Consider the following 20,434-nt stretch of genomic DNA (forward strand, 5'->3'; position numbering starts at 1 on the left):
ACGCATATATCATATATTGATATTCATCGGTCATCGTCACAAACACAATAGTTAAGGAAACATGCCTTTGTTTTATAATGAATTCCACGTAACCCTGAGTCTTTATTATTGATTTAGGATTTTATAGAAAAAAAATGTTCCCATGTTTTGCTGTTCTCATCCCCTGGCTGCTATAGTAATGTCGTATGATGAAGAGGCAACAAGAATGACTTCTAACTCAATGGGAAGTTGGGAACAGCTCAAATGTTGACAAAACATGCAAGTACAATTTGAAATTGACTAGCTATTGCCACCAGTTATCAGTTATCACCGCGAGTACTAACAGTCACAGATTCCGAATGAGAGTAAAAGGAATAAACAAGTGGAGTTAGATAGTAATAACTCGCGGCATCAAACACGCTTCTTAAAGATTAAAGTGCTATTTAAATTATGAGCTTGATTTATTTGTAACATATCATGTCTTGAGTGCTGCCATCATGCTAGAACACCACCGTGAAAGAATTTTATCCCTAATAACACGCCAAAGCGTATACAATACGGTCAATATATATTAATATATTCGAAAGTACAGCACATGTACACATTATGATGTAGGATTGTGATTTTATCTGCTTTGTGAATTTAATTTTTTGCCACACAGACCGTTGATGTCGACAAATTTTCCATTTTCATTTGTCCGCTGTGCAGTTTGGGGGTCGAGGTTGGAGAAAGGCATCCTTTAATGGTCAAATAATTAACTAAAAAAAGTTAACAATTAAACCAGTGTGCATACATGGTGTCAACGTTGTTTTTCCGACTCTAATTTTCCCATTTCCCCATGTTTTAACTCATCTTTCACTTTGATCTATCTTTCTCTTTCTCGTTATTATATCATTCTTCACTTTAATTTATTTTATTTTATCTTTTCTCTCAAACCTCTTGTTTAGTTTTATGAAGAGAAAATGAAGGGAAGAAAAAAATTAAATTGAAAGAGAAATAAGAGATTTTAAAAAAAAATTATCTCTAATTTTTTTTATTCTCTTCAAAACTTTTATTTTCTCTTTAACCAAAGAAAAGAAAATCATTATTTGAATTTCCTTTCCTCTCTATATTTTTATCTCATCTAAACGGGGCATTTGGTGTATACATCCTACAAACATATCAAACCGTATTTCTTCTTTCCCTGTCAACATGTTTGATGTCGGGTAGCGTTCCGATTTTGTATAGGACCATCTTGATGGTATGTGAATTGTAAAGGGCAACAGAGCTCACAGCTTCCCCCATTAGGAACACATTTAATAATGTTGCACATAGAAGGCACTTGACCCATACCATTTACAAATGAATGATGACACGATTGTCTTTCTTGGGATGAGGGAATCCCCCAGGGCTTACATGAGCATGTATGGCGACGGTTCTGATCGGATCTCTCTCAGATCAATGGATCAAGATTGGAGTTGACAACCATCAATTTCACCAAATTTTGAAACGTAAGCCAGAGTGTTTGGGAGCTTTGATGTGGTGTCACATATATGAAAAAATATTCTAACTCAATTAGCTAACATAAGTCAAAAGAAATAGAAATATAGTAAAGGACAAAGGTGGTAAGTAGCAAGGGAAAGTCTGCTCGCTGAGATATTTTTTATTTTTATTTTTTGATTTACTGACTTAAATGCGTTTCAGTCTGTGTAAGGCCAGCGAGAGGGAGTTGTCAAATCACCAAAAGTAAACTTGTTTATCTCTTTTTCATAAATGTTATTATTATATCATATTGTATTATATTAGTATGGTGATACTAGCTATGATGTTGTTTCTCTAGTTTCACTGGCTGTAGCTTGAATCAGGCTTTGAGCGAGGAGCCCTAAGGAATCGGAAGAGAGTGGGTGGAAAGAGGCATTAGGGCTCACTTCTTGATAGAATAGTGGGGTTTCATTCTTCCTTTGTTGGAAAAATTTATTTTAAAAAGAATGTGTGTATTTTTGAGACCGCACCACAAGACAAGACTCTCTTTAACTATTGAAAACAACAGGTGAGTGTGTGAAAGCTATATCACTCCATGCACACGTCCCTTTCTGGCTCCTCTCCCCCACATCTGCCGCTTCTCTCTCTCTCTCTCTCTTCACACATAGACATCGGAATGCCAACCACATAAGTTTCTATGTTAATTTTTTCTATAAAAACTTGGTGATGTTCATGTACAAACCCCTCTGCCTAGTACATACATACATGATGATGAGCATGAATACATGATACATGCACATATGCATTCATACATGCGTGGCATACATGTGAATCTCTCTATAAACAAGAGCAATAAACGGAGAAAGAGAAGGGGTGAATTCTGTGCCTTTTCCCTCTCTTGTATATCTATCCACCAGACCAAATAGATCAGCCTCTTTCCCTCTCACTCTTTCTCTGTCTCTCTGCACCTTTCTTTCACAACTCATAATCAAAAAAAGCATATCCAAGGTGTGGTGGTTAAGCTGTCCATCTATCAATCAATCAATCAATCAAGAGACCAATCATCAACCGAATATAAGAGAACGAAAAAAGGGGGCTACCCAAAATGTCATCCTCTTCCACCACATTATCACTGGACCACCTTCCCCCTTCCGAGCAGCTTTGTTATGTTCATTGCAACATTTGTGACACTGTCCTCGCTGTATGAAACATCATAACATTTCCTCACCAATTACTTCCTCCATAATTTTCCCAGCTCTAGGGTTTTAATGTCTTCTATATACCTCAATGCTACCCCCTACCCGACCACTCTTCTCTATATTATTTTTCTTTCTTTCCTAATGTTTTAGCTTATCGTTGTTGTAATTTATTACTGACCAAATTGTATATCATTTTTTCCATTGATCTTTTCTCCCTAACATTTTCAGGTAAGTGTTCCCTGCACTAGCTTGTTCAAGACCGTCACTGTCCGATGCGGCCATTGCACTAACCTCCTGCCAGTCAACATGCGCGGCTTGCTTCTGCCATCGCACAGTCAATTTCATTTGGGTCACTCTTTTTTCTCCCCTTCTCATAGCCTTCTGGTACCATAGTTTTATTTTATTTTATTTTTGTTTTATTTTCTCTTACCTGTTAGATAAATTAGTGTATACGTATATATTGATGGAGAAGATATGTCGATCCTCGCTATAATTCAATTATTTCTTGCTTGGTGGATAATTATTTTTCTGCAGGAGGAGATGCCAAACCCTTCTCCAAATTTTCTTATGAACCAGACAAATTTAAGTGCAGCAAATGAGTTCTCTATGCCTGCTAGGACTGTAGCTGATGAGCTTCCGCGGCCACCGATCATAAATAGACGTGAGATATTAAATCTACTCTTTTGTTGATATATATGTGTGTGACTGAAGTATATAACTCGTGTTTTCTCTTCTTCAAAATGATTGGTTAACTTTCTTGTTCATACATGATCTTGTTCCTAGCTCTTCAACACGATAAAGTTATTTTTTTTGTTGAAAGCAACGTTCGCATAGTAAAGAATAATTGTAGTCAAATAAAAAACATGATGCTTTTGATGGTCACCATTTGGTAGAAGAAAAAGGTTCTTTTAAGGCTTCACCTTGACAGTACCTAAACCCTTCCTTGTCTTTAAATGGACATCCACTTAAAAAGATAAACAAAACTACGATCCTAAAGAGTGATTAATGACAGGTCTATAAAGAACAACATCACCTTAATTAAGCTTGCAAGATATTTTTAATATCAAGGAGGATTAATTGTAAAAGAACAAGTAACACCTATTTCTGATTCTAGGGCAGAGCGTGAGCCTGGCCTTGACTTTTATCAATAATATTTTTCACTTTGGTTAATTTTTGGTTACAACTTACAACCATCGACAGAGATGAAGGAAAACTTATGTTGCGTTGGCGTTTATAAAAGTGGCATGGGGGAAAATAGGTGGTGGAGAGAGAAAGATATCTAGGGCAGTTTCTTCTTGTTTCCCCCGGAATTATAGTTGCTTAAAACTTGTAACATTCAGTATCATCAGAACCAGAAGCATAGATATGAAGAATGAATAATGCCTCATGCCACGAAAAATAAGCGACTAAAATTGCAAGATAAAATAAAAATAGCAACTGAAAGTCAAAGGAAGTGATCTTGATATGACTGTGTGCTATGTCCAGCTCCTGAGAAGAGACAGAGAGTCCCCTCCGCGTACAACCGCTTTATTAAGTGAGTATCCATTTAAAACCTCTCTCTCTCTCTCTCTCTCTCTCATTTTTGTTTCGTTTTTGAAAGAACTTTATATTTATATATTAAATGTCAGCATCGTTGTTGTTAAAAGACTTTAAAGATGAAGCAAATTTGAATGGTCCATGTATATATCTGCAGGGACGAGATCCAACGCATCAAATCTGTCAATCCAGATATAACCCACAGGGAAGCCTTCAGTGCAGCTGCCAAGAATGTATCATCCTATCCTTTTATTTTATATAAATAAATATATAGCACTATTGATTTCTTACATACATACTAGGGTTTCAAAACATTGAACAAGTTAATGGTATATTTTCACTCCAAATTTTGCATGCAAAGTTTCCCCTTACTAATTATCTATTATTAGAAAGTCGGTTGACATTTTTCACAATGAAGAAAAAAAGATACATTTCTTTCTATTGAAAATACGTAAGTTTTGTTTTTTATATATATATATATATATATATATATATATGTATGTATGTATAGAGAGAGAGAGAGAGAGAGAGATACACACATATAGATCCATGAGAATTATTTCTTAGAAGTGCATTGTAGTATTAATTTCCCTTCACTGCTTCTACAATAAAATAAATGATAAGGTTTCCTAGTTCATTTTGGACTTCTTCTTATGTATGACGTGCTTTGTGTGTCAGTGGGCCCACTTCCCACACATCCACTTTGGTCTCATGCCTGATCAGACTGTGAAGAAGACAAATGTGTGCCAGCAGGTAAATTATCATGCACACTCTTCTTGCAAAATGTTGCAGACAAAATAATGCACATCCCCTGACTTTGATTTCTGAGTGTGTGGGTGTGTCTTTCTCTTTTGTCCAGGAAGGGGAGGAGGTTCTTATGAAAGATGGGTTTTATGCTTCGGCTAATGTTGGTGTTTCACCGTACTAATTCAGCAGTATGTTCTCGTTCAAGAAATCCAAGAGCAAAACATTTTCCATGTCCACCAACCTTTCATGCGCAGGAACTTTGCTTCCTTAAATATGCATCTATTTATGGCTGAAGAGCGTTTATGTTGATATAACTAATAACTACTACTACACTAGGACTAGCTCTTTTGGGATTGTGCATGCAAGTAGTTCTCTTCTTATGATCAGACCTTAATTATTAACTACTATGTTTTTAAATTTCCCCAGTACTACGTACTAAAGCTGATTGCTTATCGAATCAATAATTATCCATACTTTCTACGAATAAGGTTTCTCGTTTCTGTATTGTCACACGCATATGCAAGTTCATATATTATTTCGTCCGTCAACACGTTAATTATAGAGTTTGAAACGTTCTAAATCTAATTGAACTTTGCACGGAAAGATATAATATGCCGTTCGATCGTTTAATTTACACCATATAAATAGTAATATTTAAGGATGAAGTACCCCCTCCCCACTTGCATCCATAAGTTGAAAAAGATTATTTGATAACTTATATTATTTTTGTACACAATTTTTATAAGTTTTTTTATTACGTTACTCATCATATATCGTCTTTTTCTCTCTTTTTTTTTAAATGGTTTACAAAAACATTGAATAAATAGAATTTGTCTTAACCTGCACGGTTATTACGGAGATACAGAACCTACACATGGAAGAAAGTTAATTCCAGACACAAATTGCACGAGGTGTACGTACATGTAGGTCAAGTTTTTGTTTGGTCATTGTATGTTTCCTTCTCGGAAAATTCTTTCCTTAGAAAAGATGAGTTTCATTCTCAGCATTTTAACGACCAAAAGACAATGACGCAAACCGTTCCGGGAATTTTTTGTTTGTGCCAAAAGAATGCTTTCTCATTGCCTAAATTAGTAAAACAATCGGGGAAATCAAGTCATTGAGAAAATGAATCCTAACGTTTGCCTTATTTGACTTATTGTGAAGTGGGTGCAAATAGAACTTTTGAATTGAATTTATTGTTGTAAACCTTTTCATTTTATTCAATACACTAACTATCATTGGTTCTATTTTATACGTAACATTTGCTGAGTTACAGTGCGATAATATTCATAGAAATTACTCCAGACGTGATGCTTACCATGTTTGGCATGATTTCAGGTAAAACAAATTTTACCGAAGATGAATAATCAATATCCATCATATAGTTAATACCGGCAAGTAAACAAGAGCATCAGTTAATTCCATGGCATAATTGATTGACGACAGTATGTTAAATCCAAATTGAAGACATTACATATATTGTTTTCGAACAAAATAAAGTAATTAAAACTATGTAGCAGGTTGTTTACTCTCAAAATGAATGGCTAGTCATCATAGTATTCTTTCCTCTATGCCAAAATCTAAATATTTTGTTCAAGTTTCTTTAGACTTTATTTTTTCAAAAAATTAGAAAGAATAATCTTAATGTCATCTAAGGTATACAATAAGAACTCTGTGGCAGTTATTTAACGAAGGGAATCTTCTCAAGTTTATATATAAAGGATTAAGTAATTTACTCTTTGAAAATAAATGAGCGCATTAAAAATATCTAAGGTAATTGAAGTTATTAAATTATTCAATTTTTTTATACCTATAGTGCAAGATATTCTTCTAACTGTTAGAGAGGAAGTTTATTGTTCTACGTTAGGTTAATGGTAACCCATGTATTTAATGTAAGTATACATTGTTACTTGTTATATATATCTTTGTTGTGTTAGCCTTTTTAAGTAGAACTTTCTACCTTGAGCTTGATATCCTGAGTTTTTTATGCCCACCTTGTTACATCTCCTTTTAGGTTAAAGACAAGTTCCGAAAAAAAAAAAAAACATTTTCCCTAAGTTTTTATCTATTAGACACTGTATAAGAATTTTGATGATTCTGCACACTTAATAAACATGCAAATTTTTATTTAAAAAATCTAATACAAGTTTTGTTGCTTATAACAAATTTGGAATGTTAACGGTGTTAACTTCTATAACACTCCAAATTTTGTAATAATATTTGGATTATTAATATAAGTATGTGTATGTTATTATTAATTGGATGTACATTTTGATTTCTGATTAATGGTGTGAATAAGTCCATGTGTATGTGTATATATGTATGTTATGATTAATATGTGATTGTTGACTTGTGATTGAATTGAAAATGTTTGAGAGTATAAGTTGATGTTGTGCTGCAGGGACATTCTTCCTGTAGCGAGAAGGTCCTGAGTAAACTCGTATGTATTTCGTTGTAACGAAAAGATCCTCACTGTAGCAAAAATGTCGCAAGAGATGTGGGTGTCTTTGTTGCTTTTTTGCTGTAGCGAGATGCTCCTCAAAGGCAACAGAGAGGGGTAGTTTTCTGGGTTAGTTTCACTGTAGCGAGAAGGTCTCACCGTAGCGATATTATGTAGAAAATAAGTGCAGTTTTGTTTGACATGTTCACTGTAGTAAGAAGGGGTCTCGCTGCAGTGAGAGATGTCTCATTGTAGCAAGAATATCGCAATGTTTAAGGTATTTGAGGGATTTAGGATTTAAAAAACACATTTCCTACCCTTTCTCTTCATTTCTCCTTCGATTCTCTCAATTTCTCACCCTATTTCACCGATTGAATTGCTTCAACGGTCGTTTGTGCTCTAAATTGAAGGTTGGAGACATGTTTTGGACGTTTGGAGGCAAGTTCCATGAGTTTAGGATTTTCAGTTTTCACCCTTCCTTCATTCTGTTGGTTTCTCATGAAGTTTCTCATATATTTAGGGCGAGAATCCATGTAGTAAACATTTCTATCATTGATTTCATTGTGAGTCTTCATTCCAAAGTAAAAGAGGAACTCTACCCTATCTCTTTGTGTTAGAATTCATTGATATTGTTATGTATTGGAATGTGATTGAGATAGAACGTAAGAAGATGTGTATTTAGATGAAAATGACGATTGTGATAGGATTGTGATGAAAATTTTGTGTGGAACTTAGTGTGATTGATAATGAGTAATGTGTGTGATGAAAGTGGTTAAATATGTATGAATGTGCCATTAGTTGAGAATGTGGATGAATATATGTGAATGACATGTTGATTGTGATTGTGACGTGTTTGAAATGGTTGAAACTATGAATAGTTACAGGGATATACTGGGAGTGTGGAAGATGAGGACGTTAGAAATACATTAGAGAAAAGAGGGTAGTGGTAACACCAACAGTGAGCGTAGGTGCATCTCAAGCCACACACTCTTCTCCTAACTCAGCCTCTGACCAATACTTATGCTAAGGAGCCCATGACTACACACGTTATATGTGAGGCCAGGGCTAACTAGCGACCATGCATATTGTGAAACTGAATAAATCCTAGAGATTGAGGGCGTCAAGAAACTATAATCATAGTGTCACAGTGAGTGTGGCTAACGTGCAGTGAGTGCACGTGTGTGTGTGAATTGATTAAAGGTACAATTAGCGCACTTGAACATGTTTGATATGTGAATATGAGGTGTATGTTGTTGAAAGGAATGGATTAATGCATGTTTAAAATGTAATTTTATCATATTAGGGATTGTTGTAAAATAGGCAAAATGAGTCTTTATATTTGTGGGTGTATGATAGTGTAGAAGACTCATTATTACATTTATTTTTAGGTGACCAAGACGATCAGTCTCAGGTTCAATGACTGGAGATGAATAATACTGCTATAGAACTTAGAGAATTTATTTTAAAATTGAGATGTATTAAATAAGTCATGTAACTTTATTTTGATTCAAACTTGTAACTCATCCCATATTTTAAAATACTTTATTGAAATCCTATGTTGAAAATATTTGAAATAAAATTTTATTATTATCATTTTATTGTGAAAATATCTCATTGAAAAATATTTAAAAATAAATTAAGGTGTTACAATTTCAACACTTTATTATTACTCTATGAACTAGTAATTTATTTATGAACAAAAAAGGTATGTTAGTATTATTTTGTTTGCTTTTATCTATCATTTTAAATGTTAACTAACGAATTAATAAATAAAATTGATATCTTTATTTATATGAAAATTATTAATTTGTATTTTCATAAGAAACATGTTAATTAGTAATATAAGTGTGTTGGTTAAGAAATGAGAAATAAAAAGTTTTTACTAATAAAATGTTGCATTAAAGACAAAAAGACTTTCAATGCATATTTTGTAGGTACTTTAAAATATTCTTTTCAGTCTTATTTACAATAAATACTTATTAATATTTTTTCAAATATAAAATAAAATTTATTTTTAAATATATTAATTGCAACATTTTTGTAAATTTTTATTTATTATAAAACTTATGTTAACAAGGCACCCACCTTTACCCATATAAGTGAATGCATTTATTTATTTAGTATATATATATATATATATATATATATATATATATATATTATCAATTAATACTATAGTTATTTTTAAAATAAAACTTAAAATATATAGCTATGATCTTAATTAATTTAGTTTTTTTTCCTATTAAAGGAGACTAATATGAATATTTAATAAATTTACTATTTAATGTTCTTTAACAAAAGTTAAGACATCTGTTAATAAAACCCTTTTCTTAATACGTCCTTAATTTTCTCTTATTTATCATTTCATGCACCGTATTTTCACAAGTATAAGATCCTAGTCAAGGAAATAATTAAGAAATTAATAAAAAATCATGTTAAGAGTAAATTAAAATTACAAAAATGGTATATTGTTACACTTTTTAATAATAGAAAAAGTAAATTACTTAAGAGTATTCATTAGCATTTGTTGAAATATATAATAAAAAGATATAATTAGAAATAATAATTACACTATCTTAAAAATTTTAAAAATAATCGACACATAAGAAAAAAAATGTTCTTCTTAAATTACAAATAAAAATAAATGAACGGTGTACCAATTTTTTTGGAGATATTTTTTAACTATTAGCTTGGGAAGAATTTTTTCGACATATTGTTTACGTTTTGTGTAATCATTAAATTTGAAAATTCTTAATATTCAAAATTTGAGATGCATATAGAACAAAACTGAAACATCACTAATAGAGAGAAAAAAGAAACTGAAATATCAGTTTGAATAATGCAATATATAATTTAAAATAAACAAGTTTGTTGTCTAATCTCCATGTTGATAAAGACAAAAAATATGAGCAGTAAATTTCCAGGGTTATTAATGGAATCGTAGCGAAATAGATGAAAAGGCACCTGAACGAAAGGGTAGGAATGGAAAGCACTTTATGAGAGGATCAACTTAGGGAGATTCTATGCTATAGGTTTGTGTACCTTTAAGATACTCTGCAATTAATTCAGTTCGATATAGGTAACCTGCATGGAATTATTTTCCATAAACGGTAAAGTCGATTAGGTAATTAGTTAACATAATTTATGAAATTACCACACTCGGGTACGGTAATGTGATCCCAACTCAACTCATGTACAAATAATAACAAGCAAGACCCATTAAATGGGTGGAAATGGTTGTGGCATCTCAAGCGCTGTGGTAGTACCCAAAGAACTGTTATCGTTATTTGTTTCTTACAAAAACCTCCAAAAGCTTGTACCCGTCGAATCTGTTTGGCACGAGATTGGTAGCATGTCGGCATTGAATTCGAGGTGGCAATTGAAGAACCAGCAGATAAAACATTGATCCGAAGGAGAGAAGAGGGGAGGGAATGCATAGAAAGGGAACAATAGAAAGTCCCTCATTTTAATTTGGGCTCTAACAAAATGCTTTTTGGACATTTGGCAGACACGTAAAATAAAAGTTGTTCGTGTGCATCGGATGCTACGTACAATAACCAAAAGGCTATTCAGTTTTGATCCCCCGCAAAAGAATAATTTACATAGCACACAGTTACATTTGTATTCAAGAAAAGGCACAACATAGCATTGCCCCACATTCCACAAATGACTGCTAACAGTATTTGGTGCCTCTGTACTTCACTTTTCTCATCCATTCATCCCCCCCAAAAGAAAAGGGATATTATCCTCACAAAGCAGAATTGCATCCCCAGCTCCAACATGTTATTAACACGCTCATCTCTTTGCGCATGCATTGATCCCTTTTTTTAGGGAAAAAAAAGTCATCTCCAATATTATATGAAAAGAAGAGACCACAAACCCCTTATTTTCTCTCAACATTCCAACATACTCAACTATTATCTATTGCGATTAAAATTTAGTGTATGACACTACTTCTAAATTTATTAAGTTTTATAAATTTAAAATAAATATTTTTATTTAAAAGTGAAGACTTCAATTTTAATTTACCAAAGTAAATCGGACAATTTCCCTTAAAGCCAATTTATTTTTAGATAAAATCTAACATAGTATTTTGTTTCTTTGTGGTTTGTGGAGCACATCCCCTCCGTTTCCGTAGTTTTCGCAGTATATCTCTGGTCCAGCCATCGGACTAACATATTCTCACTGCTCGCATATCAATTGGTTCTCTTACCCATTTATATTTAACAAATTGTATTACAATTTTCTTAAGACATTAATTATGTCATAGAATCTATATATTAATCGCGCGTGTTTATAGATAACATTTCAATAAATGACAACAAAGATAAATATTATTAATATACTATTTTACTTTTTTTACTCACTTTTTTATTCTATAAAATCACATGAAATGAGTTCAGGTTAGAGAGTGAGCATACGTAATGTTTAGGGTTATCAGTGTGAGATTATTATATTAAAAAAGTTGGTACATAGACAGATAGAGAGAGGGAAATGTATCTAATAAAAAATTTAAAATGAACAGTCATATAAAAATAGTTAAGATTAAATGTTAAATACAGTTATATGATTAATTTTAAAAATTGTACAACTTCTTAAAAATATGATATAATTTTTATATTTTAACCATGATAATTAATAATAAAATCTAATAAAAATATTTCTCATTTTTATATAAAATAATGTCATTAGACACAATCTTTATTTATATAATTTTTATTTAATAAAAATTAAATTATAAATAGACATTATCTAGAAGTGTATATCAACAGAATAATATAACATACCAAATATAATTCTAATAGTTTAGAAAATTAAAATATATTAGTACATCAAATACTAATATTAATACCTCATATTAGTACAAATCCATGCATCCACACACATACAGTAAAATATAAATCTATATATCTAAATTATTAGGTAAAAGTTATATTAACTTAATCAACTCTAACATCTATTACTTTCTATGTTTTATTAAAAAAAAATACGGGGATCATCTTATGGTTTATAGTTGTAGAAATATGATTTATAATTGAAAAGATAATCTTATAAAACTTAAATAAAAGACACTCAAAATGAAGAATTTAATCAAACTGTGTTAGTTATAGGGATCATGTTGGTAATTGTGAAACATCTATTATGCTAAATTCGTGATCATGGTCATTCTTGCTTGGTGGTAGGCTAGTTTATTAGGTAGTTCTTCCTTTTTCTTCTTTGAGTTTGAGTATCATCATTCATCACTCTTAAATCACATGCCTCTGCACAATAGGGTTCACATAGTAGATTGTCTCCAATTGTCAGAGTTCTCTGCAATTTTTTGCTCAGAATACTGTTTGGAATTGGAATAATAGTACGTAGTAAAATTGTTAATTATGTAAGGTTGACCAAGACTTATCCTTTTATTATTTTTTAATGTGTTTTACTTTTTAAAAAATGTATTTTTTTAAATTACATGTATAATATACAGGTGAGAATGCATTTTAAACTGAATTTATTTTTGCTCCGTCTTAGGAGGGACTCTCTTGCGCTGGAGTCTTAAAGATAAATTATTTTTAATTTATGAAAAAAATGCCTCCCAAAATTAGTGAGTTTAAATATTTTTAATAGATTATTAATAATGAATTAATACATAAACATTTATATTTCACATTACTATGTAACATTTTTATCTCTAAAATATTACTTTTAACAATTTAAAATAATATAATAACTCCAAAAACTAATTTTATAAAATTTATGAGTTGAAACCTAAGTCATTTTAAAAAAATATCGTGTAACTCTCCTTTGAAAGCTAAAACAACAATAAATAATAGTTTTATATCCTAGAATGAATCAAGCAATGAGTTTTGAAATCTATCTTATAAAATAATTTTCCGTTTGGGCACAAAGTGAGTTAAATACGAGGATATTTTTTAAATTTTTTATCGCATGCAAAATAAATCAATTTAAACATTCAATATAGAAACATGTATGTATAATACAACAATCAATTTTGACAGATTCTTAACAAACCTATTAAATGTGGTCACGTTAAACAAGATATATTTTTTGGTAGAGAGTAAAATTTTTTTATATACGTATTAAGAAGAAAATTAATATGGAGATTACGTGTTTAAAAGTTTATCACAGTAAATATGATTTATTTTTTAAGTTTCTCCCAAATCCTTGATAATGATAACACTTTTCAATAAAGAAAGAGTTAATTTTCATCTACAATTTTTTTTTACACTATTAATTTTAGCAATACAACAAATATTTTTATGTAACTCAACTTATCCGCCACTTTTTATCTTTTTTAGCAAAGAAAGTTAAAAGAAGATAAAAAAAAAAAGAACAGAATAAAAAATTTATTAAAATACAATTATCAAATTCGACTTTAATTTTTTTTTTTAAATCTAAAACTTATTCCCATAAGATTATTTTTTTAATTAAAGAATGTAATATACCTGACAAAAGCACTAAAAGATTTTCCATCTCAGGAGCTGTGATGGGATAAGTAACGCTGTCTCCTGCACATCTTCTTATAGGAAACAATCCTTCGACTTCATACATAAATAACAAAAATTCAAATAAATACTAATAAAATAAATATAAATTCATATATATTTATTTAACTCTAAATTTGTATGTTTAATTGTTGTTTTAATTATTCTGAGTTATATATATATATACACGCGTAAATATCCTTATTTTAAATATTATTGTTCATAAAACATATTTTAAAGTAAAAAGTAAATACATATCGATATATAAAATTTTAGTTAAATTTTATTATAGTTAAATAAATTTTGTAAACATCTTTGTGCTCATTGTGCTTTTATTTTATGTATTTAATTATATTGAAATGAATTTTATTTACACAAACAATTGAATGAAAAATGAAAACTACAGATATAATAAACATATAGGATATTATATATTAAATACTGAAAATATAATAAATTTATTTTTTAATTATGAGAGAAAATATTAAAATATTTTTTTTTATTATTCTAGTTAACAATTCTTTTGTAAAAATTATTTTAAACTAGAAAAATTTAAATGGGTTGGAATTAAATCACAGTATGTGTCAAATTTAATAAAATGATAATTTTAACAAATTTTTTTATTAAAAGTAAATTTTATTACTATGACCATTCACTGTAATGTTCTTACAAAGTAGATCAAGTCTACAAATTTCATAAATTTAAGTATTAATTGATATTTCATTATCTCACTGTATCAATTATTTTTAAAAAAAATAAGTATTATTCAATTACATATTTATAAATGTTTAAATTATATAAAATTTTATACACACAATCTTCATAATAATATTACAAATACTAATTAAATTGATAAAAAACTATTAAATTTGTTATTTTACTAAATTCGAATATGATGTCATTGATTTTGACATAATTTAAATGCACATTTTTTAATATAATATATCTAAATTGATAAGTATAATAAACTGTAAATAAATTAAAATTAATATTATTTCTACATTTTTTATCATTTAAATAAAATTGTGTAACGTATGAGTATTATATCAAATACTTTCTTAAATATTAATGATGTAGGTTATTCAAGAAAGGAAGTAATTTTACACAAATAATAATAATAATAATAAGGTAGTTGTACCACCGACAAGATCCGCACATGTCGACCGTGGACAAATTTGTTGTTAAAATTTTCAATTTGTACATGCAAATACGTCAAGCATGGCCTTTTTTTTTTAATAGTTTATTCAAACTTTATCTATGAAAAATTCCAATGCGAGTTGAAGTTGTGATTGAAAATTAATGGGCACTCACTTTCAACCCGAGTGCACAAAAACAAGTTGTAATTGGTCCCCCCCTTCAAAGACAAAATTAGTCATAACAAAAATGTTGAAAGAGAATTTAGAGAAAAGTGAATGAGAAGGCAAAATCCTGCTAAATTTGTCTCATATCTTGAACAACAAATAATAACTAGAGAAGCATATTCGGCTAAGGCTTCATATGTAAAGAGTTTGGGAAGGAGGAAGGTGAGACCACGTTGGCAAGTAACGTTGCATGTATCAAGAGTGTGATTAATTGTCATTACTACATCAATTATAGGCATTAAAAGAATTACAAGTCCCAATAAATTAAACCAGGAACCACAAGCATTAAGCTAATAGGAAGAATACAAGTCAAAATCCCAGCAAGATCAATAATATAAACAAGACTTACAAAACTAACAACTCAACCACAAACCTCACCAGAACGCAAATATTAAATGATGACCCAGAATGTGCTCTTACTGAAAAATGGGGATCCATGCACATACAATCAACAGCCAAGTGACGAACAGCTTCAGCCTATTCCCTTTGAATAGTGAAGGAGCTGAAGAAACAACTTGGGGCCTGAAAGAAAACAATTGACATAAAACTTTAGAATCACTCACTTTTTCAAGTTAATGGTGATAGATGGAAGAAAAGGATTTTGAACATACTTCTGCAATTTACTTAGGGCACCGCAGAAAAGAGCATTGTCTGGAATGGGAAGCTCAGTCTTGTTAGTAGCCTCTGGGTTGACAACCCTGACATATGTTTCTTGACCAAGATACCATGAATCAAGGTTTTCTGTTCTGAGATTCCAAACTCCAACGTTGTCAAGGGAAACCAAAATGGCCGTCCATGCTCCAGGATAAACCTAAATGGAAGGCAAGGAGAAACAAACACGTGTGATTAAAACAATACTGAATGATAGAACCAGTTCAGTTTAAGGTATATCAGAAATACAAACTTTGGAAATGGAACTGATCACAGAAGCATTGACAAAGTCAACAGTTCAGGGATTTTAATATAATAAAGAACACAACCTATCCACATATTAATGGCACCATTCACAATACATTTTATTCTTCTAACCTATGACTAAACTGGTATGTCAGTCAGCTACATGATAAACAGGAGTTTATTAAGTTTATTGTCGCAGCAAAAGGTTTCAGCTTTTCAAAATGCCTTGAAACAAATACTTCACCAGGAACATGGTTGAGAACATAAGATGAACAGAACTGAACACTGAGGTTCTAGTTATAGTGATGCATTTGACAGCTCTGGAAAAAAAGAATGTTTCAATAGTTCGTTTTCTGGAGGAGCCACGTATATCTAAGACAATAATATACCTGTGTTGTTGTGCGAGCAATTCCATCCCACTTGTTATACGTGCCCCTGCTATTGTCAGACCAATCCCCATAATCCATCCTGCAGCCAATGAATCAAGTTTGTATTATTGGCTCAGGAAACATATCATATCACGTAAACTTGGAATGGCACAAAAGAGAAGGAATTTGTCACTACCCAACTACAAAAAATGCATATCCACTCATGTGATACGTATGCATCTTAGTATCATTGTTCTGCAGTATAATTTCCATAAATCCTCTATAAGTTCCATTAATCACCGATGTTTCTGCCCGAGGTGAGGCAGTAAGAGGCTTGGTTGGAAAATCAAGCTTGTATACTCCCTTTAATTTGAACTGGTCTGCAAGCCTGATTGGAGTGGGAGGATTGACAAAAGAGATCCCACTAAGTGTTGCCCTCCGCTTCCCATCAATTTTCTCAGGTGGCTTATTTTTTAATACATATATCTCAGTCACGTTGATTGAACCATATCTGAAAGACCCTTGTGGGTTAGGACGAGCACCACTTGCTGATACATTCCATCTACACAGTTAAGCACATAATTGCAAAAGTGAGTGATGAAATACTTTGAATTCTCAAATTTGATAATCTAATCTAAATATATCTTATTGGAATTATGATTTAATAATACATTGAAGTTTGATATTTTCAACACAATTAATATGCCCATGCACGTTGAAACATACTGAACATACATACCCTTCATAGCTGAAAGACAGTTTGGGTTTAGTTTTATAAACTGAACAACAACGTATTCACAAATTTCTTCTTCAAGTTATTCAAACCTCCCAAAACAATAAAAAAAACTCAATAACAGGAATAGTTTTTGCTTAATTTGACAGTGTTCCTCAAAGGTCAAAACTGACGCATGAGTATATAACTATACATGAGTAGAGAACAGACAATGCTATAAAATTGCAGCATAAAGGGACCTGATGGATCTTGCTTGGTTCATTGAGTAAGTTTTGTCATATTGATCGTCTGGGGCATCTGGAAGTGGTCCACGTGCCTTCCCCTTGGAATTTGTATAGTGCAAGATACCAACCCCAGTAACTCTTTGCCAACGTGATTCATTCACAAACCTGGCACTTGCTACCATGTAATAATCTGTACTTGCATTCTGATCCATGGTTACCAGAAAAGAATAAGATTGTCCAACATGAATATCTAAGCTAGTGTAGTTCTGTTGCACTGTGTAAGACCCCTCAGTTTCTGCTAGAAGTAAGTTATGGCCCTGGATCCTGAAATTCAGACTAGTTGATACTCCAACATTATGTACACGAAGCCGGTAAGTTTTTCCTGTTGAACATTATGAGAAAGCCATTGAAAACATTTAATAGGTAAACCAATATCAAGAATATGATAACACCAAGCCAAAACTATCCAAAATCATTGTCTTGTGCATTAGTAGTGATGTTTAACTACAAGTAGCATCCCAAGTAACACATTATAATGAACTTCTGAAAACCAAAAAAAGTTTTCCATTCTAGTCTGCACCTTGTGCTCAACAGACATAACATTAAAGTCCAAGAAGACACTATTTGAAGATTTCACTTGCTTCCATATCTCTTTTTGTCTATTGTTTTTCTCACAATTCAGACATGGTTGTTCTCCATGTACCTAAATTATCTAATCTAAACTTAATTCATAAAAGTAAAACAGCAAGCATAGATTAGTCAAAGAATCTATGTTTCCAGCATTCCAAGCCTAAAGAAACCCAAACATTGAAGAAATAGCATAACAAGTCATTTAAGTTTCCCACTTTGTACCATATGAAATAAATTTCCTGCAAGAAAATACCAGGATGGACTTCAATTGTTTCATAATCAATGCCATCAGGAACAAGTGTATCGTTATATCTATAAGGGCCTTTCCCGTTGATGAGAACACCATCCGGCATGCCAAGATCTTTTCCAGCATCAAGGTCCTTCCTCAAATCCTGCATTCCAAAGTAAAATCATTAACAAACATTTTTGGACCATGTCATTTATTGTATAAAAATAGCAACAATTAGCACTTAGCAGAAACAGGACTTTCCATGAATTCAAATTTCAACCAACACTAACCGTATGATTGCGCGCATACCAATCTCCAATAAGAATAACAATGTCCCCATGTGGGGTATCAAAAGGAATAGGAATAATGGGGCGGTTGTTTATGATGAAACTCCCAAATCCACCAGCTGCTCTCTGAAGATGAAGGGAAGGAAAGTAGAAAAAGCTTCCAATTTGATCTTTGACCTGAAACTGGTAAGTCCAATTCCACTTAGGAGGAATGGGACAATTTGTGCCAAGAACACCATCCTGCCACGAACTCCTCCTCTGCTGAATCCCAGACCTGTCTCAACCACACAAGAAAATTCCACAAATTTAGCTCAATGATAATGTGAGCAAATGAATCAAAGTTTTTAACTTTAGAAACCAAGGAAACATCATACCAATGAATGAGGAGGCTCTCGTCCAATTTGTTCCGAACATTGACAACAACGTTGTTGTTGGTGGTTACATTAATAGTAGGACCTGGAAACTTGTTGTTGATAGCAATGACCTGCAAAAAAGAATGCAAACATGAGGGCCATTACCCCAAAACCCTGTACCTCTTTCTTTCTACCTAACTCTCACTAAGTCAAATAGCTCATAATGGCATCCACATAACCCTTCACAAGTTCCCAGTATCGCATTACTATCCCATAATGCAGATCTGCAAGTAAAGCTTGAGACTTTACAAAATTCAAAGTGAATCCATGGAAAAGTGAACACACCCACATCCAAAAACGGAAGGAGAGAGAGAAAGATGTAAGAAAGGAAGGAACCTGCTGAGGAACTCCAAGAGGGGAGGCAGTGATGTAAGAGACCTCAAAGTTGTAGAAAACGAATGGATCGTCGGCTGAAGAGAAGGTGAGAAGCAAGGAAATGTTGATGAGAAAGAAGAAGAGAGCTCTAGATGAAACCATTGTGTGGAACTTTTTGGTTATGCTCAAAAGATTTAGAGCCTAGTTTTGAGTAGCTTTTCCCTTTTCTCTGATTTTACATTATCATCAATTTTCTACCAGGAAAGAAAAGGAATGAGAAAGAAGCGGGTGTGGGAGTAGAATTGGTACAAGGAGAGAGAGAGAGAGAGAGAAAAGGAGGACTCTATTCCACTACTTTTAGGTGTGCTGTGAAAAAAAGCTCTATCCTTCACTAGACACTGGAAGAAGCTCGGTGAAAGCATTCAAGGATTGACAGCCAGTAGCCAGTTCACACCTTACTATTTGTTTGTTCGCTATTTGACTCTTGTCCCTCCTAATTAAGTTATCATAGAATTTCCTCCACATATGCCTTCACCTTAAATTGCTGCTGCAATTCAGCAATTGCATAGATAGTGTAATGTTTTTTCAAATTTAATTTTTGGACATAAAAATATATGTTTTGTTACTAGTTTAATTAATTGAAACTCAACCATCACATATCATTTATATCTATAATTTTGAAGTTATAATAAAACAGTTTTCTATTAATAAGAATTTATATAAATTAATAAATGTATTTGAATTATTCAGTTCAGAAAGCCACAATAAAATTGTCTAAAAACATTTTTCAAAGATTTGAGGGATAGCCGTTGTTGTCACTGTAGCATTCCATAAAGAATCGAACATATGCATTGGCGATTTGTTTTATTCTATTAATAATTAATTAAAAATGGTGTTTGATGGTTGGGCCCTTTTGCTAGTGGCAACGGCGTAATTTACGTTACAACGGTCGGATCTCTGCAAAAAGCGCCACATGCTTGCCAGCGGGGAGCCATTCTACAAGTGGGCCCCACTGATTGAGGCCGTGTGGGCTCCGCTGTACTGTGTAATTACCGTCTGATCCTGACCTTGCGGTTTTGACTTATCTCAACGGCCCCTGATGATGATGCATACCATGTGAGTCCAGT

General features: G+C 32.1%; 2 protein-coding genes across 2 annotated transcripts; one reads left to right on the forward strand and one right to left on the reverse strand.

Moving 5' to 3' along the window:
- The first annotated feature begins 2,387 nt into the window (after positions 1–2,387).
- LOC113849868 (protein YABBY 4-like) lies at positions 2,388–5,275 on the forward strand. Its single transcript, XM_027480082.1, has 7 exons — positions 2,388–2,641; positions 2,868–3,023; positions 3,174–3,300; positions 4,125–4,173; positions 4,333–4,408; positions 4,854–4,928; positions 5,035–5,275. The coding sequence occupies exons 1-7, from the start codon at positions 2,546–2,548 to the stop codon at positions 5,101–5,103; spliced, it is 648 nt and encodes a 215-aa protein (XP_027335883.1). The 5' UTR covers positions 2,388–2,545; the 3' UTR covers positions 5,104–5,275.
- Positions 5,276–15,389: 10,114 nt separating this feature from the next.
- LOC113849632 (monocopper oxidase-like protein SKU5) lies at positions 15,390–19,719 on the reverse strand. The gene is made up of 9 exons (XM_027479668.1): positions 19,329–19,719; positions 18,954–19,063; positions 18,583–18,853; positions 18,317–18,455; positions 17,449–17,815; positions 16,673–17,038; positions 16,498–16,576; positions 15,823–16,022; positions 15,390–15,733 (listed from the first exon to the last, which is right to left on the reverse strand). Exons 1-9 carry the CDS (start codon positions 19,467–19,469, stop codon positions 15,628–15,630), a joined length of 1,779 nt encoding a protein of 592 aa, XP_027335469.1. The 5' UTR covers positions 19,470–19,719; the 3' UTR covers positions 15,390–15,627.
- Positions 19,720–20,434: the final 715 nt, after the last annotated feature.

The sequence above is a fragment of the Abrus precatorius genome, unplaced genomic scaffold (assembly GCF_003935025.1).
Source record: "Abrus precatorius isolate BTA unplaced genomic scaffold, Abrus_2018 Scaffold9, whole genome shotgun sequence".
Taxonomy (NCBI): Eukaryota; Viridiplantae; Streptophyta; class Magnoliopsida; order Fabales; family Fabaceae; genus Abrus; species Abrus precatorius.